This window comes from Spermophilus citellus, assembly GCF_964194105.1.
Source record: "Spermophilus citellus genome assembly, chromosome: X".
NCBI lineage: Eukaryota > Metazoa > Chordata > Mammalia > Rodentia > Sciuridae > Spermophilus > Spermophilus citellus.
The window spans coordinates 32135390-32162540 of record NC_138190.1 but is presented as its reverse complement, the minus strand read 5'-3'; the positions used below and the strand labels follow the sequence as shown (position 1 = coordinate 32162540).

The following is a 27151-nucleotide window of genomic DNA, read 5'->3' as shown; positions in this document are numbered from 1 at the left end:
TTTCATCTCAGTTCTGGGGCTGGGGATGTAGCTCAGTGGTAGTGCACATGCTTAGCATGCACAAAGCCCTGGGTTTGATCCCCACCACCAAAATAAATAAACAATTTCTTTTACCACTTAGTTACCATTTGACCTGGACTATTTATTATTTTCATAACCATAAAATATTTTAATTTTCATATTCATATATTTTTAGCTCTTAAACCTGAAAAAGTAAAACTTGCTGCCTGTGGAAGGAACCACACCCTAGTTTCAACAGGTATAGTATTTAACTGGTATGACTTCTTGCCCGGCTTTGAGAACTGAGATCTCACTCTGGTAATGTTTTGGGGTTTATAAAATTAATAGAAAATGGTACCTTGGCAATAGATAGATTAGGGCTTTTAAAAATGTGTTTAGTACATGTTTGCCTTTGTAAATATGCAGATAAATGTTAAATGACTAAAGAAAAAGCCATTGTTAAATTATATCAAGGGACAGCATCTCCTTACCTATAGGCACACCTCAAGATCTAGTTGCTTCTGTTCTTGTTCTTACCTCTTCCTTACTGAGGGTAAGTGGAAGCCAACCAAAGTCAGCGTGGTTCTAATCAAAATCCAAACAGGCTGTGTGTGTGTGGGGGGGGGGTAGAAATTGACAAAGTAATTCTAAAATATATGTGGAAAATCAAACGACATAAAACAGCTAAAACAATTTTGAGAAAGACCAAATTATAGGACTGATACTACCTGATTTCAAGACCTATAAAGCTATAATATTCAAGACATCATGGCATTAGCAAAAAGATAGAGAAAGATAATGAAATAGAATAGAGTACAGAAATAGATTCTCACATATATGCCCCACTGATTTTTGACAAAGGTGCTACGGCAATCAGTGGAGAGTATTTTCTTTCTTTTTCTTGGGTGGGGCGGGGGGAACCAGGGATTGAACTCAGGGGCACTGAACCACTGAGCCACACTCCCAGCCCTATTTTGTATTTTATTTAGAGACAGGGTCTCACTGAGTTGCTTAGCACCTCACAGTCACTGAGGCTGGCTTTGAACTCATGATCCTCCTGCCTCAGCTTCCCGAGCTTCTGGGATTACAGGCATGCACCATTGCACCCAGGGAAAGTATTTTCAATAAATTTAACAATTAGCAGTTCCTGACTACTTAACAGTTCTTCTTGACTCCTTCCTTTCCTCCATCCCTAAGCTGCTTCTATCTTTAGGCTGTTCTCTCTGCCTCAGCTCCTCCTCACCAGTCTGCCTTTGTTTATACTTTTCTTCACTGTTAATAGAGGGAATATCTGGTATACACTAACCTGTCTTGTAAGCAAGATGACTATAGTATTACAATATTTCATTTCCGTGTACAGAAGGAGGCAGTGTATATGCAGCTGGAGGAAATAATGAAGGGCAATTGGGACTTGGTGACACTGAAGAGAGAAACACCTTTCATCGAATTAGCTTTTTTACATCCCAGCATAATATTAAACAGCTTTCTGCTGGATCTAACACGTCAGCTGCCCTAACTGGTAAGATGTATTTTAATTTCAATCTGGGACACATACTTTCGTTTAAGACCAAGATATACCAAGTTGGTAAACTCGAGACAGCATTGTCATTTAATTTTCTTGCATTGACTGTGTGCTTTCAGAAGACATTTGTTTTTGTTATAGAGGATGGAATACTTTTTAATGTAGGGTGTAAATTCTGAAGGGCAAATTGGTTTTAAAAATATGAGTAATGTGGTGTGCCTCATTTTTCAATATATTTTTAGTGGGATATAAACATATATTTAGAGGTATTTGGTAAATAAATTTTAAGCTCTACTATCCATCTACTAATTTAGATAATCTGAAATATTATCTTAATTGTGTGCTGATATACTTCCAGTTTTAACTGAAGTTACTAATCAGAAGCAATCTATAGAAACCTGTTGGGCATACGTTATAAAAATATTGTGGTTTGTAATGTTTATTGCATATCTCAGCCTTCCCTGTCAAAAGCACATATAAGAACTTTAAAAGTTGGTGTCAAGATCACCTTGGTGTCACTGAAGTTGTTTGCTATCTGTTTTGTTCCAAATAGGAGACTATAAATGTCCAGTGTTGCTCTATTAGGAAAGTCAGAGTTGTATCTGAAGCTTTTCTCTTCAGTTTTGTCAACCAGATAGTTAGCTTTTTCATATTCTTCTTTCAGTTCTAGTTTTCAGTTATCATTTTATTATTAAACCACTTCAAAGATTTTTAAAGTTTTTTAATAAAAATTAATGCAAATAAGCATTAGTAATTCTTTTCTAAATTTTTTATCCTAATTTAACTTTTTCCAACTTTGAACACCCTTATCAGAAAGGTCATAAATGAACATGTTTTTGAGATGCTAGATATGGTAATATATCTCCTCATTCTCTGAAACTAGAATTTGTGTTTTCAGCTATAAAGAAAAGAGATTAGTGAAACATATTTCTTTTCTCTTCTTCTTCTTCTTCATTTAAAACATTTATATTAGTGTTCTCAAGAGCAAGGTCTTCCATTCACTTTTGACCTGGAACTTGCTATTTTGTTCTGGAGATGTTTTGTGTGACTCGTGCTGGCTCTCAGTTCAGTGGCAGGTAGACTGCTTGGAAGAAGGAAAATATTTCTGTTTAGAGACATTATAATGAGACAAGGTGATTATAGGAAATGACATCCTGTGTTTGCTATCGAGATAAAAGTATGAACATAATCAAAGAGATTTACAATCATGTCATTCTCTGTTTTTTATTGTTATTGATGTATTTCATAATAGAAATTGAACTCTTTAGTAGCCAGCTGATATAATTGTCTTGGTACTTTTCTTTTAAGACATATAATTTTTCTAAATTAAAAAAATAAATGGCCTGTTGGAATTACAATAGCTGCAGAGCCCTATTACCTTTTAAAATTTTTCTCTCCTTGTGTTTTCTTTACAGAGGATGGAATACTTTTTATGTGGGGTGACAATTCTGAAGGGCAAATTGGTTTAAGAAATATGAGTAATGTGTGTGTGCCTCATCAAGTGACCATTGGGAAACCAATCTCCTGGATCTCTTGTGGATATTACCATTCAGCTTTTGTAACAAGTAAGCAGAACATTTTGGATTCATCACATTATCTCTCATTTCTGAAATATTCAATTAATAATAAAATTATATTAACATATTCTACAGTTCTGTAGAAATAGTGCCATGGTTATCCATGTAATGAAATTATTTCCATCTGTTTTACATCACAGTATTTCTCTATTTCTATAATAAATTTTGTAATTTTAGATTCTCTCTGACATGTTGGCTTTTTAGGTGAATGTTATGTCTATTGATAATATTGAATGTTATGTCAATTGATATAATTGAAACCTTTCTAAATATTGATTCTCAAGCTTTTTAAATCCCTTTGGCATTGAAAAGAAGACCTATGAGCCACTTTCCTCTGGACCCACTTGCCTCTGTACCTTAACCTACCTCTACTCTTTTGTATTGATCATTTATTTTATTATTTCAAGTAAATGAATGGGAAGTGAGGTGAAGACTAGATCAAAAAGGAAGAGAGCTCAGTATGAAATAGTTTCCTTGGGTGGGACTTTTCTCAGCATCTCCAGTTTCTCTGGGCCTACTGACAATCTCTTCTGCCTTAAAATATTTGAAATGTTTGGCTCTATTATAGTCTGCATCTACACTATTAATAATAGGGAAAGTATGGTTATGAATTTCCATCTAATTTACTAGAGAAAATAGTCTTGTGAACCCTCTTAGATACCTCTCTAAATATTTATTTAAATACTTACTCTTGGGGCTGGGGTTGTAGCTCAGTGGTAGAGTGCTTGCCTCGCATGGGTGAGGCACTGGGTTCGATCCTTGGCACCACATTAAAAATAAGTAAAAAATAAAGGTTAAATTATTTAAAAAATAAATAAATGTTTACTCTTTGTTCTGTATACTACAGATTGAAATTTAGAAGTGCTGACTGACCAATCCCAGTACCCCCAGAGTTACCAACAGATTGGTAGCAGCGTGATACCAAGATTGGGCAAACCTGACTGTTGGTATTGTTCATCACTGTATCTCTGGTTTATTGCACAGACTTAATAAATACTAAGGGAGCAAGCCAAGTTTATTAATAAACTCTGCTTTAGCCATTAGAGGAATACATAGAATTGTTATCTTAAGCCAGCAAGCATTATATTGAGTTATTTTGCTTTCGTTTTTATATCTTTTTTTAAAAATAGCTTTATTGAGATGTAATTTAAATACTGTACTATTCACCCATTTAAAGTATACAGTTGAAGATTTTTTTTTAGTATATTCACAGAAATGTATATACCGTGAACTGTTATACTAAACATTTTGCTGGAGATTCATTTATAACAACTGATATGAATTGTGAGTAATTTTCACACTAGCCATTATTTTATGACTTTAATAGTTTAAAGCAACTTTTTACACATCTTGGAAATAACCCAAGTATAAGAGATTTTACTTAATATATATTTCATGATAGATAAAAATGTTGTATAGAAAAGGACTGTAGTTATCTTTTTGTCTTTGTATGTCAAGCTGGGAGACCAAAAAGAAGAGTTTAATTTTTAATAAAAATGCAGAACATATCACCGAGATAGTCTCATTTAAGGCTTCCTACAAATTTTTAATTTACTTGTGTATTTGAATGCTTATGTTCACATTCTAAATTCAAGTCCATGGTTTTAAATTATATAAAATATTTAATTTAAAGTATTTGAAATAAAATATGTGGATTTTTCAGGTGTTATCACTGATTTCTATGTCTTTCATCTGATGCGTTAATAGTTGGGGTCTGAGCATTGCAACCAATGGACCATATAGTAAAGAGGGAATTATGTGCAACACAATAGAGAATATAAGTAAAGAGCTGGGGCTGTGGGGACTCAGGGCAGGGATGTGTGGAACAGGCTTCAGAGACTGGAGAAGAGACATATGGCAGGGTGGTTAAGGTCATAATCTTGGAGAAGGCAGATATCAGAGCCAGGTAGGTAGTTTGAGGAATCCAGATTTTATAAAAATTAGTAGGCTCAAATAAAGTAAAAATGAGTAAGATGAAATTACTTACTATTTCTTTATCATGATGTTATTTTATTTTTATATATAAATAAGAAAAAGAATTTGAAGTTAAATTGAATGTTTTATACTGATAAAAGCACTTACCTTCACCTTTAAAGAGGGTCTTAGTGATAGCTACAGGAAATGTGTTTTCTAACCCTTTATAGGTGTAAATGGTTTAAAAAGTTGACACTGTAAGAAATGATTCAGCAGTTTACCATGTACAAGTCATCTTAAAGTATGTTTCTTCCAATGCCAGGTTGATTAAAGCAAGTGCTTATCTTTCAGAGTTTACAGTCTACTCACTCCAAAATGTATAAGGTTTTGCCATCTACAACGTGTTTCAAGTACAAATTACATTTCACTTAATCTCATGATAACTCCGTGAGAGAGGCAGTGGTGTCTCTTGATTACATACGCAGAAGCAGGTTTAGAACATGCTTTATTCAAGGTGATGCTGCAGCTGAGTTGCAGAACCAGAATTTGGACCTTGATCTTTGGACTCTATAGGCCTAAAGGACTTTTGTTGGCACCCAGTTTTTCTAAACCCACATGAAGAGGAGGAGAATGTAGTAGCAACTCATAACAACTGGGCACTGACTGTGTGTTCTAAAGAGTATTCCTGAATGCATTAATTAATTTATTCCCATTAAATAACAACCCTATATCATAGGTACTTTTATTCCCATTTTACAGGCACAGTGATTGCTCAGTATGACTCAATGAGTAAGTGGCAGTATTACAGAAATTTATAAAATTCCTTTCCAGAAACTCACAGTCATAATATAGTGTTATAAGTGGAATAATACAAAAGCATATCATTAGTGTTAGTACATACAAGGCAGTCATAAGTGTTAGGAGCTCCTAGGGTAAGAGAGTCTGGAGAAAGTGCCATCTAACTGTAAAGTCTGCTATCTTAAGAATCACTCGACATTTGTACTTAACAAATAAACTGAGTTTTCTAAAATGAGTTTCATAGAAAGCATATATTCAACAAGTATTCATTAAATTCTTGTGCTTGACACAGCTGGGTTTCTGGGATACCATGATGATAAAAACAAAAATCTGTGTAGTTATGGGAGCTTAATAGCTAGTCATCTGCTTTATTAAAAGCAAATAGAGGGCTGGGGGTATGGCTCAGTGGTAGAGCACTTAACCTGGCATTTGGGAGGCCCAGGGTTCTTTCCTAAGCACTGGGAAAAAAATTGATCAGAAGATGATATCTTTTGCAAAAGAGCTAAAACTGTTTTCTGGTGGTTTATTTGTAGTGATAGTCATGAATTCATGAAGATTATTGAAGTAAAATAATCAAGGGAAAAAGAAAATCTAGTTTCTTTCTTTACCATATAGTAAGAATATCTCAATAAAGGTCAAATTTAGTAAGTTTTCATTGTCTAAATTTTTTATGGACCTTGAGAACATATACTAACAAGACCAGTGTTTTATTCATATATATGCCATCATTGATCACTCTACTTTTCCTTCTTCAATAGTGGATGGTGAGCTGTACACATTTGGAGAACCTGAGAATGGAAAGTTAGGTCTTCCCAGTCAGATGCTAATCAATCACAGAATACCCCAGCTGGTGGCTAAAATTCCTGAGAAGGTGATCCAAGTAGCTTGTGGTGGAGGGCATACTGTAGTTCTCACAGGTATGTGTGGAATCCCTGCTTCTTGAGGTGGCTCATGACATTTTTTTTGATGATTTTTTTTTTTTTTACTGTGGTAAGAACACTTAATATAAGATCTAACTTCTATGCAAAATTTTAAGTGTATAATAGGCATATCATACAGCAGATCTCTAAAATATTCCTTGTATAACTGAAATTTTGTGACCTTTGTATAGCATCTCCCCTTTCTTCCACCCCCAGCTCCTATCAACCACCATTTGATTATTAGCTTTTATGAGCTCGATTCTTTTAGATTCTTTATGGAAGTAGCCTTCTATCTAAGATCCCCACCTTTTAACTCTATAGTTAATATACATTGCTGGCCTATGGAAGAATTTTTAAGTAGAAAAAAATGAATCTTGTTGAATTGTTTCTGCTAACATAATTGATATCTTCATGGCCTTAAATACCTTTAATGTCAGCAAATAATGTTGTTTTAGCTCATTTTCAAGGACAAACTCTTTTCTTCATATATATATTTATTTACTTATCTATCTAAAGTTGATATTATTTTTCCTAAAATGCTTTCTTTTGGAGAAGCTTCCTGTTCATGCTATTTTCAACACATCATTGATAATTCTTTGTGATAGTCACAATATATAACTTAGGGATTTCTTTGTGATTTTACATTGTTATAGTAATTCATTAAAAAGTGGTAAGTTTTTAAATTATAGTTAACAAAAATTAGAACATTAATAGTAATGTCACTTTTGGCTTCTGAATTTCATATTTGGTGTGTGACATGTCATTTCTTAGGATTCTAGTCAATATATTGAAATATATTCACATTTGAAAATATGCCTGCTAAATTTATGCTCTCAAATTTATTCAGTATTATATTTATTTTAGATGAGTAATATAGGAGTAATGTAGTTAAATAGTGAATTATTATCATGAGTTTTAAGAAATTAACAGTTTGTAGTCACTACTTAATCTTTAGTAACCTAAAGCTAGAAGTATTCTAGACAAATTCTGAATAACCAATTCGTAGATGATATTTTTAATGCTGCAAAATGGAGGAGCAGTAAAATCTTTAGATTTTCCTTTGTTGTATTTCTTTTCTTTGACTTCCTATTCTAGTCCCAGTCATGTTTATTAAACTTTAGTTACCCAGAATTACAACTTCTAGATGGAATCTTTTCTAAGTTAGAAATATTTTTTTCAAAACCTCTGCTCTAAATTTGGAAATAATTCTAAGGTTTAAGATTATTTTGAATTCCTGCTTACAAAATGAGCTTTCATGTAATTTTAAAAGATGTATTCTAAATTAAATCTTTATAAATTGTTTGAAAATCTAATCTATAGTTAAAAAGACAACTTAGTTTTTATGCATTATGTGTTTTCTCTAGTTTTTACAAACATAGAAAATTTACTGGGTGATTTAAAATTATTTGGAATGACACAGATATTGATTATATAATTAAAATAAACCATTCAACTATATATTGTAAAATATATAATGTGAACAAGAAAGTAATCAATGATACTTTAAATTTTTCTTTAAAATTATGAATACACTTAAAGTGTGATTTTTTTTCTTGTACTGTTATACATTTAGCTTATTGTGAATTTGATTTTGAGTTTACAAATCATGTTTCCAGAAATTGATTTTTCTCTCCAGATTTTTGCACTTTGGGATCTCACAGATCAGTGAAGGCTTTTTTTTTTTAAATATGAGATATATTTATTGACAAATCTGGAGCAATTACTGTCTACTGCAAAGGTTTCTACTACAGATGCAGGAAAAAAAGTTTTTTTGTGTTTCCTGTCTTTCTGATTGTGGTAGACTGAACAGGGGAATAGAAGAGAAAAACTTGTAATACAGGGGAAAATATGAAGATAAAATTTGTATAAATTATAAGTAACCTTGGAAACAGTGAAGAACTTGTTTTCTTTTTAAGTAGAATTTAAACTTTAAGTTCGAAAAATAATGAGAAATAACAGATGGCTGTCAAATTCTGACTTGCATTTGCTTAAATATAAGCATTGAAAAAAGTGACTGTTTTCACTATCATGTCATAAGATAAGGAACATTTTCAAAACAAAAGCTCCTAATTTTGTAATAAAATATATCTAGTTAGATTGTACAAATTTATGTATATGGAAAATTCACTATTTTGCCTATTTTCCACATTGCTCCATGAATCTATGAGAGCTTTGTTGTTATTAGCCACCACTGGTGAGGAACCTGTGTACTGGAATTAGTTAGAAAAATATAATATTTAGTCCTAGGTAATGAAGAAATGGACCTGAAGAGTATGTTGATCATCATTTTCACTAAGTACTAAATTGGATAATTAAGAAAGTTATGGAATACTTTCTGAGAACTTACGGTAAAATAAATAATCATCTATTCTAGATCATTCCTTTCACTTTAAGTAGTGATTAGATGATTCTCGGAGGCCCTCCCCAACTTTTTTTTGTGTGTGTGTGTGTCTATAACTCTGATCTTACAATCAGTTTGGATATCACTCATTAAACCATTTTAAAGATAAGCAGATCATTGCTGATCAATTTATCTAAAAGGTACTATAGGCATGTGACCACAGTACGTTAGAAAATACAACTACGGCTTGTAGTGATGGCATGATTATAGTTTCTCCTTAGAAGCAGGAACAGTGGACTGCTGTGGAGAAAGGGCCAGACTGGAACTTGGGACACACTGAGACAGAATGATAGATGTAATCTTTTACATTACCCATAGCAGTTACCAAAAGATGAGAAAGGCCAATTATAAGAGGGGTCCACAATGAAGTCTGTGGGTCCTGAGGCAAATGATAATTTAGCTTCTCCAGATTATGTTTGGACAAACTTGAGTTCTCTACAGGGTAATAAATTACACTGTTAGATATCACAAAGGTGATATGGCCAAAAATTATATTAGTTTTTTATATGTACTATTTTTAGTTGAAAGAGTTGTAGATATTTAAAAACTAGAAACTGCTGTCGTCACTAATCATCCAAGCACTTGAAAGTGAACCTAACAGGATAAAATGAAACTTTTAAAATATGATTAAGCTGCCTACCTAAATGGCCTCATTTCACAGGCTAATATCAGACAGCCCAAGGAAAGTTGAGTAATTGTTGATAAGCTAATAGTAAATAATTGTTTTAATTTACCCAACATTCTACTATTAAGCTGAACATTTAGAACTGGAAATATACCATGTGGTTATTAATTAACTAAAAGATTTTTTACATTAAAACAAGAATGTGTTTTGCCATTGCCTCAGTATGGCTTCATGTCCTTGACACAGCATATTTTCTATAAGGAGTAATATAAAGTAAACATTCTTATTAGGCAGAAAATGATGTAAAATGATGTGGTATTAGACAGTTTTGAATTCATCAGTAACCCCTGCAATTGCCAGAATTAGATGGGTTGATTAAATGATGACTTTTTCAAAGATAAATTGTTCTTTAAAACTAAATGTCTTCAAATCTACCTGAAATAAAGATTATAACATCAGAGAATCTAAGAAACTTATCTACTTGCCACAGCTGGTAATAACCACGATTTGAGTTTGGGCCCTAATGCATATTTCTTGTTCTTTCTTCACATGATTGAACCAAGGACACTGTACTTCCTAACACATTGACCAGGGAAATTGTGTCTCAAAGAACCCATTTGTCACCATGCATGTATCCTGCTTTTGTACTTGTGCATTTCTAGAAAATATATGAGCTAATGGAGTTATTGAGGTCCTTTGTATTCACCCCAAAAGTATCAGTATAAAGGAAAGCTTCTCCTGTCCTTTCTTCAGCATTGCATTTCCTAATAAAGGAGCTTTACTTGTGACTGAATATAGCATATCCATCATAAATCTTAATTTCTCTGCAAATTATTTTCAGAAATTATGTTTTATAAAATAGATTTATTAAACTTCTTTTAAAAGTTAGACGCTTATTTTTGTAGAAGACACTATTCACATTTTTATTTGTGGCAGTGAAAGAAATTGCCTTTATGAAAATTTATGATTTTTGAATTGACATGGTAATTATAGGGACATGTTGGTTAGTTCCTTGAGTTATGTATCTTCTATTGTATCAGTTTCTTACTTATAGAAGTTCCTTTTGTGGTTATGGATATGAAAGATAAAACTGAACACCTGCCATAATTTTTTTACAGTGTGTACCTTTTCTTTATTATTTCTTCGTTTTTGGTTTTTGTTTGGATCCAGGAATGCTCTACCACTGAGCTACATCCCCAGCCCTTTTTATTTTGAGACACGGTCTTGCTAAATTGCCAAGGCTGGCCTCCAACTTGTGATTCTCTTACCTCAGCCTCCCAAGTAGGCAGGATTGCAGGTATGCACTGCCACACGCAACTAATTGTGTGCCTTTGATTTTTGTCTTTATCACTGAAAAAATTATACTTCAGTATTAGTATTCTTAAATGAGTATTTCTTTCAGAGAAAAGTTACCATTGTTATATAAAAGGAAGAATGTCACAATCTTTTTAGATATGATGGTGACAGTGTCTGCTTCCATGTAATCCTTTTCTTGTATTGTGCCTTTCCTTTCAGAGAAAACTGTGTATACCTTTGGGCTAGGGCAGTTTGGTCAGCTGGGCCTTGGCACATTTCTTTTTGAAACTTCAGAACCCAAAGTCATTGCAAATATAAAGGACCAGAGAGTAAGTTATATTGCCTGTGGAGAAAATCACACAGCTTTGATAACAGGTATGGATTAGATTTTTCTGTTTTATATTTCTAGAACTGGGTGTATTTTATTATAAACTAAATAATATAGGGAATGAATGTATCTAACTTAAGTAAAAGAATTAATAATTGAGAAAATTGGAATTATTTGATTAATACCCCAAAGTATAAAGTTGTAAAGTCATTTTGATTATTTTAATTCAATTTAAAATAAATGTAGGGTCTGGGGTTTTAGTTAGGTGGTAGAATGCATGTTTAGCATGTATGAGACCCTGGACTCAATCCCCATCACAAAAAAAAAGTAAAAGATCTAAAGATGTAGAACCTCAAAATAGACCAACTGATGTCAAAAGACCATAATATACTGTACTTTGGCAGAAAGTTAGAATCTTACTGAAATTGAAGGCTTTTAACGCTGTGCAAGCCACAGGGAAGAAAGAAAGAAGTTTTTCAGAAGAACATTCTCATGTTCATTTTGACAGAGCTACATTCAGGCTGAGTAAATTCTTTATGCTGCTTTTGCCACCAGGAGGCGTTTTCAGGAATAACTCCTCTTTCCACAGTGATAGAGAGAAAGGTACCTCAAAGACCCCCAAGTGAATACATCTCTCAATTTTGTGGCTTCTCCTTTATCCAGGGAGATGTTCCTTTGGGCCTGCTTCTTAACTTCAGAAATTAGGTTCTGCTAATAGTGTAGAACTCAAGAAAATGCTTCCCCGAAATAATTCAGTCAATTACTTATAGGTAATTGATAGACTCCACAAACTTAAGTGCTTTATAAGAAAACTGTCTGTAATTTCACTTTTTCTATCTGAAGATGAAATAAAGCACCAAATATTCAGAAATCATCTAGTATATTGAAATAATCCAGATACTTGTATTTCTACTTTTTCCCTCTTTCTAAAAATGCTACTGCTACAGTGGAGCTCATCTAATAACAGGTTAGGGGAAATGTAGGAATCAGCACACACAAGGTAAACAGTTCCTTTTTCCCCACAGAACTCTTCAGAGAGGATGACCTGCCTATCATCAATTATTTATGTTCTTGTTAACATGGCATGAAATAGTACTGTATAGAATGTAAAGAAATGTTATTCATTTGTTGTCTCATTAGAGTTGATGTGTGTCCCTTACTGTGGGGTCCTAATCTCAGTTTGTCTGTCCTTAGTGCCATTTTTCATCAACTCCAAATTGCAATTGATGGTAAACAGACTTTCATGTATCATCTAATATACAATTAGGTTATTTAGTTAAAATTTCATAATATCTTTCTTCTTAATGAAAAGAGTTATATCACAAATAATTGAACATAAACTTCACTTGCCATTTTGCTCTTCTGTCCTCCCCAGAGGACAAGTGTAGTTTTTTTCCCCTCTAGACTGATGAGATGTGTATACTGAGTTATCTATAAGTTCTTATCAGTTCCTCATTATAGCCAGTGGCTCATATTTTTTAAATCACTCTGAGGTTTGAAGTGTAATCAGGCAGCTTGGATCAGAGTTTAGTTTTTGAGGCAAAAGATAATCAAATTAGAAAGGCAAGCCTTAAAAATCACTTTTGAACAAAGAAATTGGGATCAAAAGAAGGGAGAGGAAGGGATAACAGTAATGGAGTATATAAAGAAAGGAAATAGAGTTATAATAGCTAACACATCTAAACACTGGTTATTGCTTATTTATACAAATCTATTTCTGTAAGTTAATTTTTGAACTTATCACTTTATTGAATTATGTTATTTACAGTCATTTTTTTCAGTCAATTTTTATATATTTTCTTGGTAGGCAGTTACTTTGCTTTCTTAAACCAGAAGTCCCTAAATATCATCTAATCATTTCCCAGCCTAGAACCATTCATTTGGCTGAGGTTGAGAAACTGATCAATCAGTGATCTGAGGAAAAAATAAAATAGGTTATATCACAACATAAGAGATCAGAATACAAGCATCTCTTTCTCCTTGAGAATATGATGTACATCACAAGATCTCATGCTGTATTGTTGGTGTTCCATATAATTTCTTGCACCACAAGGCATCAACTTCACCAACCACCAGGGTTTAGTGATTTGTTCTCAGAATATCTACTGCATATTGTTATGTATAGGACCATAGAAATCAGTGTGTGTGGAAAGATCAATGGACCAGAGTATTCAATGTAGAATTTGATGGGAAAATTATAACTGCAGTGTGAATTAATATATTCCTCTGATTATAAATAGATGAATGCAAGTAACACTTTTATAATTCTCCTTATTTAATTATTTATTTTTGCATTTTAGATGTAGGCCTTATGTATACTTTTGGAGATGGCCGACATGGAAAATTAGGACTTGGACTGGAGAATTTTACCAATCAATTCTTTCCAACTTTGTGCTCTAATTTTTTAAAATTTACAGTTCATTTGGTAAGGTTATCACATTCCCCTCCTTATGTTTTTTATATTTCTATAATTGAGTCTTTCAGTATTTCATAGATAATACTTACCTTTATGTTTATATTAGAGCCTATCATATATTTATCTACTCAATACAACTAGTTTCTAAAAGTCAAATTTCATACATTATGCCACTCTGAAAATCTGTCCCTTTCCTAATTTTCCTCCTTTAACCTTTTCCTTTTTGTTGAAATCTTAACTCTTCTGCTGTATTTTCATATGTCTCTTGAAACACAGTAGTATTCAGTAAATATTTGTGCAATTAAATGTTACTGAGACTCTCAAATCCTGTACCAGAGGAATCTGATAACAAATGAAGATGTGTGAAAATGTTTTATTGACTAAATATTATTTAGATAAGAATGTGTGGCTTTAGTTTAATATTACCATCACACATTGTATGTCTATTGTTTCTAATACTTTCGCTTGTTAAGAGCTATATAGACTTGTGAAAATTCTGTTTATTTGACAATAATTTTACTTCTCCAAAGATGCATTGTCTCATACTATGGAGCACCATTTGTTGATTTGACTATGTGCAAGATACTGGATTAATTATTAGGAATACAGAGTATTCAGTGATGAAACTAATCCTCATTCATTGGGTTTATAATCTTACAGAGATTATCACTTCAAACGGTGATAAATAAAATTGTTCATGAATTTTAAATTTGAAAATATTATAAAAGAAAGGTATAGTCAAAACACTATAAAATGGCTAGAATCTATGTATTAAAAACACTGGGGCCAGGTACAGTAATTCACCTCTGTAGTCCCAGTGACTCTGGAAGTTGAGGTGGGAGGATCACAAGTTCGAGGTCAGCCTGAGCAATTTAGTGAGACCCTATCACAAAATAAAAAATCAAAAGGGATGAGGGTATAACTCAGTAGTAAAGTGCCTCTGGGTTCAATCCTCAGTACCTCCCCCAAAATACACTATGGGATCTTTTTTGGCATTTATTAGAAGCCATTGATATCTCAAAATTATTTTTCATTGTTCCATCATTGTGAATTCTTGTTTTTCTCTAAGGACTTTTAAGCTTTAAATGTAGAAAATATTCATGTAAAGAAAAAGCTTTGGATATATAATTATCTCAGGAGACTGTTTTATTCTTGGCTCATTTTATTTCCCAGTAGATCTTCTCTGAATAGTTTTTAAAAGTTTTTAATATTGCTCCCAGTTGAAAATACTACACCTTCTAACTTGTAATGAAACATGTAGTGACAAGTACTTTTTCCCTCTGTTATGTTAAATGAAAGCAAATGGTGAATTAAACTTGTTCTAATTTTCAATTGTAGTGTTTAAAGAATATATACATTAATTCTCATAGATATAATTCAGACATGTGATGTATACATGCACACTCACACATGTATATCTAAATGAAAAGAGGGAGAAGAGAGATTAAAAGAGATCAGTGAGTCGGTCAGTTTAGGAAGTCTGCTGTGTTCCACTAAGTAAATTTCTTGTAGCTGACCTGATAATTGTTACAAAATCCATTTGTGTTTGAATCCAATGTTGATTAATTTTTCTGTGGCTTTATGCTTGCAGGTCGCCTGTGGTGGATGTCACATGCTAGTTTTTGCCACTCCACGGCTCAATATATCAGGAGAAGTTGAATTCGATGAAATAAGTGATTCTTCCTCACCTGCAGCTAGTTCTCTGTCCACCACTGATCTGACTTCAGGAAATTTACTGCATAGAACTTTATCAGCACGTCTGCGGCGAAGAGAGCGGGTACAGTTGTGGCCTATTCTATATAATAGTATTGTATAGCACTGCTAAGAAAACATGAAGAAAAAAATCTATTTTCTTTATAAAATCAAAGGCTCTTCTCAGATAAAATTGCTAATAAAGTGATTAGAGCTGAAGATTTTGGACTTTTAAAGTGAGTGCAGAATAAGCCATTAAAGACACAAATTAGATAATTCAAATTATCATGGATAACCTCTGCTTGTAGACAGTGATAGTATACAAAGCATCCTTTTACAGACCTTTCTTACACCTCAGAGTAGATGCTACATTGTTTTTTAACTTCATGTGATTCATCTTCTACTTTAACTTGTAACACCCTTTTTTCTATTATTGTAGTAAGAACATGAGATCTACCCATGTAACAGATTTTTAAGTATACAATACAGTATTATTAACATAGGCACAGCGCTATGTTGTACGGCACATCTCTAGGACTTCATCATCTTGCCTAATGCTATATTCTTTTATCTTTTAGTTAGACCTCATGTGGTGGAAGGTTATATACTATAAACTATGAAACATGAAAAACCAAGAAGGACTTTAGTTGGAGAAAAGGAATATTTTCTTTCAATTAAATTTAGAGATTCTCATGTGCTTTATTTTTTTTTAAGAGAGAGTGAGAGAGGAGAGAGAGAGAGAGAAGAGAATTTTTAATATTTATTTTTAGTTCTCGGCGGACACAACATCTTTGTTGGTATGTGGTGCTGAGGATCGAACCCGGGCCGCATGCATGCCAGGCGAGCGCGCTACCGCTTGAGCCACATCCCCAGCCCCTCTCATGTGCTTTAAAATTACTGTTTCAGTGACACTTATACTTTTTTAAAAAATGAAAATGCCAAATATTTAAAGGAGACACTCCTCTTTGAAAATTACTTTAAGTTCTTAAATTCTTTCCTTTTGGAGTAGAAGTTAAGTATGACTTTTTATTTATAAAAAGTATATATGGAAAGGTTGAGAAATATTCCACCCATGTTTTGTAATTTTTTATATCTCATGAGCAAATTTTTGTTTCTATAAGAGAAAGCAGAGAAAACACACACACACACACACACACACACACACACATTTTTTCCCCAAAATGTGAAAAACAGGCTTTCCAATTGACAATTTAGAGCAACTAAGATACAGAGACAACAGAACAAAGCGTTTTTGATCCCCTGGAGATTATTAAGAAGTGAATGTTATGGAATGTTGGTAGACCTTGGACTCTTTCTCTTAAATATTTTTAGCAACCGCAAGGAAATTTATGCCAATGTTTTATATATAACATCATTTGACAGATATTTATTATTTTATTTTAAAGGAGAAATCCCCAGAATCTATTCACATGGTTCGAACACTACCTCCATTAGAGGAGACTGCCTCCATACCTTATTTTTCCCCTTCTTCAATCTCTTTCCCTGTGCCTATGAATTACCTCTCAGAGAAATGCACCTCTGACTTCATGGAGCCACTGGATCCAGGTAATACTTGTCACCCTGCCTGCTCTTAGGAGAAATGTGCCTTTTATTCCTATTGCTTTCATGTTTTATCTTAAGATGTTTTCTCCAGTTCATTAAATTGTTTCATCCCCAATTAGAGCCTGATATCACCCACTTGAACTCAAACCCAAAAATACCCTTACAAATACAAAGCACCATCAATGAATCTTGTAACCATAGCAGCATGTCTTTATAGAGTAATGGAGATAATATGCATGCCATTATTATATTACTTTCTATAAAACCTGAAGCAACTTCATGAAATAAGTGGGAATTATATTCTTTATTTTACAAATGAGAAAAGCTAGACCTGAAGAAATCAAGTGACTTACCCAAGGTCAGTCAGTTTATATCTGAAGTGGACAGGATTTGAATGCAGGTCTTCTGGATCTACGTCAAGTTCTATATTTAAGCAGTGATTCATAGTGGTTAAAGCATGGGATATGGAATTAAAATTGATCTAGGGTTACATGCCAGCTCTGACATTTATTAACTATGTGACTAAATCTAAGCCTCAGTTTCCTTATCATTTAAATAGGTTTAATGATGCCTACTTCAGAGAATGATTTCAATGATTAAGTGATATCAGGCATATAAAATATTTAGCATTGAGCTCATCACCTCTAGAAACCCCTAATAAAAAATATACTTATGATTATCAGTAACACCTCTATCTCAGTCCCTATTAGATATTCATACTTTAAATTGTAATCCCAACTCTTTTACTACTATACACCTCTTCCACATGATTGTGTTCATAGACTTTATATCTTGAAGGAGTGTCTGTATGGTATTAGAGGGTGTATGCTTGGATGATGGGCGCAGGACCAGGAGATCAGAAGAAGAAGTAGATTTGAAATTTAAGTAGATAAACCTGGCTAGGCTTGGTGGAACAGGCCCATATTCTGTGACTTGGGAAGCTGAAGCAGAAGGATCACAAATTTGAAGCCAGACTCAGCATCTTAGCAAGGCCCTAAGCAACTTAGAGAGACCCTATCTCAAAAACTAAAAAGGGATGGGGTATGTAGCTCAGTGATAAAGTGCCCCCTGGGTTCACTCCTCAGTACCAAAAAAGAAAAGAGAAAGATAAACCTGTACATTGGGAATTAAGAACCATGGCACATAATTTTTATTGTTTGCCATCTATCATCTAGACACAGGACCTTGATAATGAGCTGAGTTTCTTCACCACAACTTTTGTATGTTGTTTTTTTAAGTTGTAGATGGACACGATACCTTCATTTTATTTATTTATTTTTATGTGGTGCTGAGGATTGAACCCAGTACCTCATATGTGCTAGGCAAGTGCCCTGCCACTGAGCTACAACCCTAATTCTCCTGTATGGTCTTTTTGAAATAAGAATCAGTGTCAAGGCTGGGTGCAGTGGCACACACCTGTAATCCCAGCAGCTTGGGAGGCTGAGGCAGGAGGATCACAAGTTCAAAACCAGCTTCAGAAACTTTGCAAGGCACTAAGCAACTCAGTGAGACCCTATCTCTAAATAAAATGCAAAAAAAAAAGGGGGGTGAGGATGTGGCTCAGTGGTTAAATGCCCCTGGGTTCAACCCCAGGACCCCCAACCCCGCAAAAAAATCAATGTCAAATGATGCTTTTCAGTCCTAGACATGGAAAGCGTAGTAGTAGATTCTGACAAGCACTGTATACAGGGAAGAAAAGTATGTGGTTTGGGGAAAGAAAATCATTTCCCACTTCAAGAGATTTAAATGTAAATATATACATAATTTTGTACCTAGATCAAAAGGAAAATTTTCCCTTATCTTTTTGTGACTGATAAAACTTTCTTTATAATAAGTAGCTTATAAGTTATACTCGGTATATAATGTGATTTGTTCTAAATCATTTGCAGACTTTTGTCTTTATAAGGGAAGAAAATGGATCAGGGTAGGTCTTGCTGAGAAGATGCCATTCATGCTAAAACATAAAGGATAAGAGATAGCCACATAAATTGACAGTAGTTGCATTCCTGGCAGAGAAAATAAGAGGCAAAGAAAAGGGAAGACCAGTAGGGCTATAAAGTGAGGGAAAAGACAGAACAGGATGATGTTGGAGAAAAGACTGAAAAATTATTCCTCAGTTTATAGGCCAGAAAGAGCCTATTCAATTTGAATGGTTTTCTCTCTCTCTCTCTCTCTCTCTCTCTCTCTCTCTCTCTCTGTGTGTGTGTGTGTGTGTGTGTGTGTGTGTGTGTGTGTGTGTTAATGTGTATGTCACTAGGGATGGAACGATGGAACCCAGGGATACTTTACTGCTCAGCTACATCCCCAGTCTTTTTTATTTTGAGACAGGGTCTCTCAGTTGCAGAGGCTGTCCTCAAACTTTGATCCTACTGCCTGAACCTACTTAGTAGCTGGAATTACTGGTGTGCACTACTGTGTCAAGCTTGAATGGTTTTAAATACAATAAAAAGCAATTGGTGTGTTTTAAAGAGTGGACTGATATGTTCCAATCCAATTGATATTTTAAAATGATCATTTCTACCTCCATGTGGATTCTAGGGAAGCCATATTAGAAGAAGAAGAAGAATACTTGTCAGATTTTTTTTTTTTTTGCAAGAGATAGCAATGTGTGGACCAAGGTCTTTGCTGTTGAGATGATATGTTTCAGACATATAACCAACTAGACTTGCTTATCGTATTAATAGATTACACATAGGGATGACATAAAGGGAAGAATCAAGGGTAGTTCCTAAGCAATAGGATCATGGACAAGTTTGAGGAAGAAATTTAAGAATTGAGCCTGGGGTATCTATGAGACATGCAAATGGAAATATTAAGCAGGCGGTTGAAAAATAGCCTAAAGTTCAGAAAAGAGCTCTGAACTAGTGATAAAATTTGGAAACCATCAGTAGAGAAATGGTATTTAAAATGTACAAAGTTGGTGAAATCAACAGAGAGTAGAGTCAGAAGAGAAGAGGGACCAGGATATAGACATAAGAATATCCTTCTCGATCTCATCAGTCAGTAAGAGAGGAGGAGGAAAATTAGGAAAAAGTAGAGGCATGAATGCAAATCTCTGCTCAAAGATTAAGGGAAAAGAACTCAAAGAAACATCCAGTGCATTTGGTATCCTGGAAATTACTGGTGACCTCAACAAAGAGCAGTTCCAAGGAAAGATCACAGAAGCCAGAATGATAAGTATTAAAGCATGAATAGGGAATGAGGAAGTGAAGAGGAGATAGGCTGTGTAGATCATTATTTTGCTTATTTGGTCATGAGATAGTCCAGAACACTTGGCAGGCAGCTAGAGGGAACTGTGGGATCCATGGGAAAAACTGGAACACATGTGTATACCTATAATCGGGAGATCTTGGTAGCCCTAGGAGACAAGATGCAAAGCTCTTGGAAGACAGAAGAGGCTGGCATACAGAGCAGTCTTTGGTAATAGGAAAGACATTTTACATTAACAGGAAAATGAGAACTTGGGCACAAATTTAGGTAATAGTGTATGTTGGTGAGAAGATCAAGCACATCATGTCTAGTGATTTCTGTTTTCTCATCTGAGACAAAGCCATCAGCTTAAAAAAGCTACTCTATTTTCTAAACCTACATTTTCTTACCTCCAGTATATCCAGTGTAACACTTTCACATTAATCTCCCTTAAGTCCAGTTCAGATCCTATCTGCTCCACTGTCTTCAGAGGATCCCTGATATTTATGAAAATAAATGTTTCCTTATAACTCCCAACTGCTTTTCTGGCTCTCTCTCTCTCAGTAACCTTTTTTTCTTATAACCTTTATTTAAATCAGGAGTCTGGAAACTATGACCCATGGACCAAATCTAGCCATCCACCTGTTTTTGTAAATAAACTTTTATTTGAACCCATTCATACCCATTCCTTCATGTGTTGTCTATGGCTGTTTTCATTCTACAATGTCAGAGGTTAAGTTAGGACAGAGACTGTATGGCTCACAAATCATAAAATATTTACTGTGTGGTCTTTTAGAGAAAAAAAATGTAACCCCCTGATTTTGATCAAACTGAGCAATTCAGAGTCTGACTTACTGGAAAGAACATGGGCTATGGAGTTACGTAGACCTGAGATTGACATTAAGTACCATAATGGTAAATTAAGTATACTTTTCTCATTCACAAAATGAGAATATAATGTTTAACCTTTCTTGTTATCATAGGATTAATACAACACACAAAAGAGTATATGTTCTTAGGACATTGGCAGCCTTCAACACAAGTTGCTTCCTTCCATGTGCTTCTCTTCCTACTGCTTGGCTTTATTAGGAATGGGAATTCATTTATTCCCTTTCCAGGTCTATCTCTGCCTGCCTCTCAGAACACTACTCATCCTTCCATGCACCTCTTTAGTGAAACCATTCCTGATTCCCAACATTCATGTGTGATTTCTCTTTCCTCTATGTTTTTATATTCCCTTGATAATTGCTACTTCTTAATGAACTTATAGTCTATGTATATCAACATCTGTTGTAAAACTTAAATATAGATAATGAACAACAAAAGAATTAGCAGTTAAAATTTAAGTACTGTCTCTGCATATTACAACACATGGAATAGATACAAAATGAGTACTTGCTCATGGAGTTGAATAGATTTAAAATGGAGAGATCAGTGTGGACTGGCATTTTGTAGTTAAGACTTCATTTAAGAAACTCCCCTCAAATAAATGGACAGGTGATCAAAGAGGATATAGTGAGAAATTTTAGAAAAATGTAAGGTCAAATAGAGCTTATGACTTTTAATTTTCTGCTTTATGATATAATAACTTGCCATTTTCTGTGAAAGGTACTTGAGATAGTTATTTGTTGCTACATTTAAAAATGACCATAAAACTTAGCAAGTTAAAATGACAGACACTATTTCACATAGTTTCTGAGAGTCAAGAATCCAGGATCACATTAACTGGGTAATTCTGGCTCAGGCTCACTCATCAAGTTAAAGTCACACTGTCATACAGGGCTGTAGTTGAATTTCCAGCTCATTCATGTTGCCATTGGCAGAGGGCTTCCTGTACTCTTCACATAGGCTTCTATGTAAAGATGCTCACAAAGTGGCTTCCTCCAGAGCAAGTGATCCAAAAGAGAGAACATGCATGCGTGTAGCAAAGCAGAGCTAGAATGACATCATAGTTATGTCTGCTTTATTTAATTGGCCATACAGCCTGATATGATGTATAGGGGAGCTACACTGGGGTAAAAAGCCAGGAATATATGGGTGATTGGGATCTTTCTTGGGGCTAGCATCCAGTGCTCAATATGTGGGTTGTAGGTACCCCAAAGGAACAGTATTAACCTGTCCATATGAATGACACAGTTATTATCTAATTGGTGTCAAAGTTCTTAAACCTTGAAAAAGAGATTTTAAAACACATTATCACTGTGGTTGACTTCTGTTCAGCTCCCCAGACATTAAATCAAAGGACCTTTGGTAAAATTGTACTCACACTTTGTATTATAGAATTTCTGTCTAGTTGCTTTTTATATTTCTATTGAAATCTGGATTTCCTTTTTCCTTCTCATCATTCAGACTTTTTTCAAGATAACATGACCAAAGAGAAAGAGACAGAAAATTCTTCAGCAGCAGATTCAGAAAGCCTTGAAGAAACTAATGATATCTTAAATATGGTAATGATTCTGTATCTATCTAGATGAGTTTGGTATAAATTTTGGTTCATGTGTTTATGTGTGAACATGTATGTATATGTCTTCTATATTCTCATGCACAAAAAAAACTATTTCTTTGGTTTTGCTAATTTTAACCAACTTTATTGGTTAAAAATTAGCAAACAAAGTTCAATTAATGTATGATAAAATTTATTTCTATCTTCACACCATTAGCATGGCAATTGAGAGTAGATTATATTACTGTCTGAACTGTTTGGCATTCATTTTACTGTGTGTGTGTGTGTGTGTGTGTGTGTGTGTGTGTGTGTGTGTGTTTAGAATGCATGATCATATATATAGCCTGCATTAGCCTATATATAGCCTATATTTTTGAGAACATATACTTCTTTTTTATTTCAGACACATATGATGAACCTGAATTCTGATGACAAGTCATTAACATTTTCGCCAATTCAAAAACAAAAGGTATAATATAGAGTGTTATTTTTATTATGGTAGGTAAGAACAGTTTAAATTATTTTGCTTTGAAAAGTTTCTGGGAAGACCACAAGAAAGGTAAGTATTCATTTATTTAAGAATTTAAAGGACAGAGGAGCACAATGTAGATGACCTCCATTTGGCTTGTTCTGTTGGTATGTATTTTCTGTGATGTAGCAAGAATGCTAGAATTTCATTACTGAAATTTGTTCTTTGGAGTTACTAACTTAAGTTGTGATAATTATATTTTATTCTGTCTAGCAATAGTTCATAATTGTATTTCTTACTTATAGAAAGAGGCCACTGTTTATCAGAGTGGCTCTCTGACTGGTTGAATATGACTTTAGGTGAGTTACTATGCTGACTTTACTGGGTGATATTAACATTTTTTTCTAGGTCTGATATTTTGTGATTTTAGTAAAAATATTTGATAATCACTTCTAATTTTTAGATTTGTCTTTAATTTATCAAGGAATGGATAGCATAAAACATTATTAAAATAAATATTTGGAAACTTGAGACTGTTTATGGGTGAAAAGGAGACCTTTAATGAATAAAAAATAGCAAGAGGAAGGAGTAGTCTATGTCTTCCACAACCCTGGAGAAATAAAGGCCTTCCCTTAGATTTTTTGCTTTCCCTGGCTTTAAGAACTAGTGGGATAAAAGGATGAGGAGTTTGGAGATTAGGAAAATAAAGCAGAGAAATGTAAATTAAAGGAAGGAGGCTGTAAAAAAATTTTCTATTTCTAGTGTCTTTGCCACATTAAGATAAAAATTCTTCAAACCAAAGCCACTGAAATGAAAGAGCATCTTGATAAATCATAAAAATTTAGAGCCAGTCTTCATTAGTCCTGTGTATATCAGTGAGAGTCATGGTGAATAACAGCATGCCTTTGAATATGGCTTCCACCGCAGTTGTGGAAGCTCAATGAACGTTAACTGCTTTAGTTACTGACTATACTTCCATCTTTCCTCTTTCCTTTCTCTGCTCTTAGACTCTGGGCTCTGCCTCTTCTGGGCTACCTTACTGTTCTGGGAAAAGAAAGGCACATACATTTAGAAATCAGTTCTGACTGTTGGGCCTGTTTCTCTTAGGGCTCTGGAAAGAACTTTCAAGTTTTAGCATTTTTGAAATGACAGACCTAGAACATAATAGAAGAGAAAAGTACTTCCTTTTAAGCTGATATGTATTTCATACTTTAGATAGTCCTTTTAAGTTTAGGCTCTATCAGGCCTACTTTAGTGAGTAAAACATATTTGTTATACCATTTCTCTATATCAGTTTGTTAATTCGTAACTTGTCCTGTTTTAATTATTTCTTTGGTAAAAGTTGAACCTCTTCCTATGCCTTAACACTCATCACAATTTATAAAATTTGATTTTGTGAGCTTTTACCATCCAGAGATCCAAATTCATCAAATATTTGAATTCATTAACTTGTAGAATTTAGGTCAACAATTTGGTTTTGCCTTATTTTGTTCAGCAGGAAATTATTTTTATATTTTTGATATATCATTCAAATCTCAATGTGTGATTTCATAGTTTTTACCTAAATCTTACATTTTGCCCTAAGTATTTTTTTCTTTTTAGTGATTTTTCATGTTTGCAAATTATTTTAAAGAATATAATAGGGTAAAACTTTTGAAAATTCATACAAAGATTTTGTTTAGGAAAGAAAAACATTGTTATTAGCTTATAGATTTAAAAAAAATTCATGTGCAGTTTTCCTTTTTTTCTTCTAAAAATAAGCTACTCATTTTTTTTCAATTTTAAAAATTTTCATATATTGATTAATTTTGTGGATTTCATGAACTCAAAGACTAATCAAAATTTGGAAATTAAAAATGATAGAGAAGGTGGAAAGATTATACTGAAATGATTCATGCAAGTGCGGTGTAAATTTTGAAATAGCATCTTGCAAAATCAATCTGGAAATGTCATAATGTAAGGCTTTACTCCAATTGAGAAAAAGGGTAGATAATAAATATTGGAATTGTGATTGGCAGAATTAAAGGCACATGATTAAAACTGAAAGCTAAACAAACACAGATACATGTTACTAAGTCAAAATTAGATATACTGCTATATTTTCCTAAAGAAAATAAAACCTCAGCAAAATATCTGATATTTTTATTCTATCTGGACGTTTGTATTCTACTTTTAAAAATGTAAAATTGTAGCAGTAATTTATAGAAGAAAAGTTGCCATTGTCAACTAATAGTAGTATGATGATTACTTCAAAAAATTTACAGAAACAAGAAGCAGTTGACCAATTGATTCAGCATGCAGCTTGTACTGAAAATGATGATGATAGTAATGAATATGAATATGAAGAGGTATCAAAAATGAAAGAAGGGGAATCATATAAGGAACAGGTAGATGAAGGGATCTTCATGATGCAAGCAGCTGAGACTATGGAAACGTTTACAGTTGAGGAAGTAGATAATGACTCAGACCAGGAGGACCCTGAGGCCAACATCAATGAAGAGGGCTTGCAAAAAGAGATATTTAGACATGAGAGTAAAAGTGAGGTTGATGAACTTGATACTAAGGACACAGAAAAGGAAAGTGATGGAGAAGAAATAGTGTCTGAGAAGAAAACTGAGCTGTTGGAAACGGCAGGTCTGAAAGATATACAAGAAAGAAAAGAGAATATAGAATGTTTACCATATGATACATTCTTTGATGAGTTACCAGAAAAAGATGTGAATTTTGAGGATGAAGACGACAAAGGCTTTACTCAGGAAAGGAAAAGTAGGCAGCAAGATATGATCTTTGACCCTGAAAGAGAATTGATAGAAGAGCCAGACAGTTACATGGAATGTGAAAGCCAGAGACAGATGGGTACAGCCGACATATTGGATCAGCCCGAGTCAATAGAATTTGATAGTGAAGAGAAAGAGGATGAACTGGAAACTGATCATCACATGTGGTTCAGCAGAAAATATGTCGAACAAGGACTTGAGACTGAACCCAGAGTATCCAGATTCATGAGAAAGTATGATTTTAAGTGTGACCACTTGTCAGAGATACCAGAGGAGCAGGAAGGAACAGAGGATTCAGAAGGAAGTGGAATAGAGGAGCAAGTGGTAGAGGCACATAAGGAAAATGTGGAGGTAGAAGGAGAAACAAAGGAGGAGGAAGCAGGAACCCTGTCAGATGACCTTTCAGACAGAGCAGAGGTGAGTGAAGGCAAGGGAGAGGCGGAGGATGGGACTGAAGGTGAAAGGAACCAAATCTGTGAGGAGGGTAGTTCAGAAGTGGAACAATGGCATAGGAAGGAGGAAGGGGAGAAAGATGGAGGAAGAGGAAAAATGGAGAGTCTGGATAAGGAAGGCAAGTACCTAAAAGAGGAGGAGGAGTGGGAGAAAAGAGATGAGGTAAAACAGAAGAAAAAGGAGGGGGACAAAGGCCATCAGGAAGAAAGAAACCAAGAGATGGAGGATGGAGAAGGAGAGGAGCAAGAAGAGGAGGAGGAAAGGGAGGAGGAGCAAGGAGAGCAGGAGGAAAGGGAGGAAGAGCAAGGAGAGCAGGAGGAAAGGGAGGAGGAGCAAGGAGAGCAGGAGGAGGGGCAAGGAGAGGAAGAAGAGGATGGGAAGAAGAAAAAGGGAGAGGGTAAAGAAAGGGCAGAAGAGGAAGGAGAAAGTGAAGAGGAAGGAAAAGGGGGAAAGGAGAAAGAAGATGGAGAAAAGAATGGAGGGGAGGAAAGAGATAGAGAAAAAGAGAAAGAGGAGGGGAAGAAAGAGGAAGGAGATGGGGAAACAGAGGAAGGAGAGAGGGTAGAGAAAGAAAGAAAGGGAAAAGAGGAAGAAGATGAAGAGGAAGGAGAGGGCAAAGAAGGAGAAGAGGAAGGGGAAAATGAAAGAGAGGGAGAAGAGGAACAAGGTGAAGAGGAAGGAGAAGGGGAAAGTGAGGGAAATAGGGAAGAAGAAGAAGGAGAGGGGGAAGAGGAACAAGGGGAAGAGGAAGGAAAAGGGGAAAATGGG

General features: G+C 34.4%; 1 protein-coding gene across 1 annotated transcript in view; it reads left to right on the top strand.

Moving 5' to 3' along the window:
* Positions 1-27151, top strand: part of RPGR (retinitis pigmentosa GTPase regulator) — a 48572-nt gene that overhangs the window by 5180 nt on the left and 16241 nt on the right. The window contains exons 4-14 of the mRNA XM_081277311.1: positions 197-259; positions 1361-1519; positions 2938-3087; positions 6570-6728; positions 11273-11428; positions 13682-13806; positions 15389-15574; positions 16896-17055; positions 22591-22688; positions 23088-23153; positions 25418-26347. Coding sequence (XP_081133437.1) covers positions 197-259; positions 1361-1519; positions 2938-3087; positions 6570-6728; positions 11273-11428; positions 13682-13806; positions 15389-15574; positions 16896-17055; positions 22591-22688; positions 23088-23153; positions 25418-26347 — 2252 coding nt within the window. The remainder of the gene's footprint in view (positions 1-196; positions 260-1360; positions 1520-2937; positions 3088-6569; positions 6729-11272; positions 11429-13681; positions 13807-15388; positions 15575-16895; positions 17056-22590; positions 22689-23087; positions 23154-25417; positions 26348-27151) is intronic.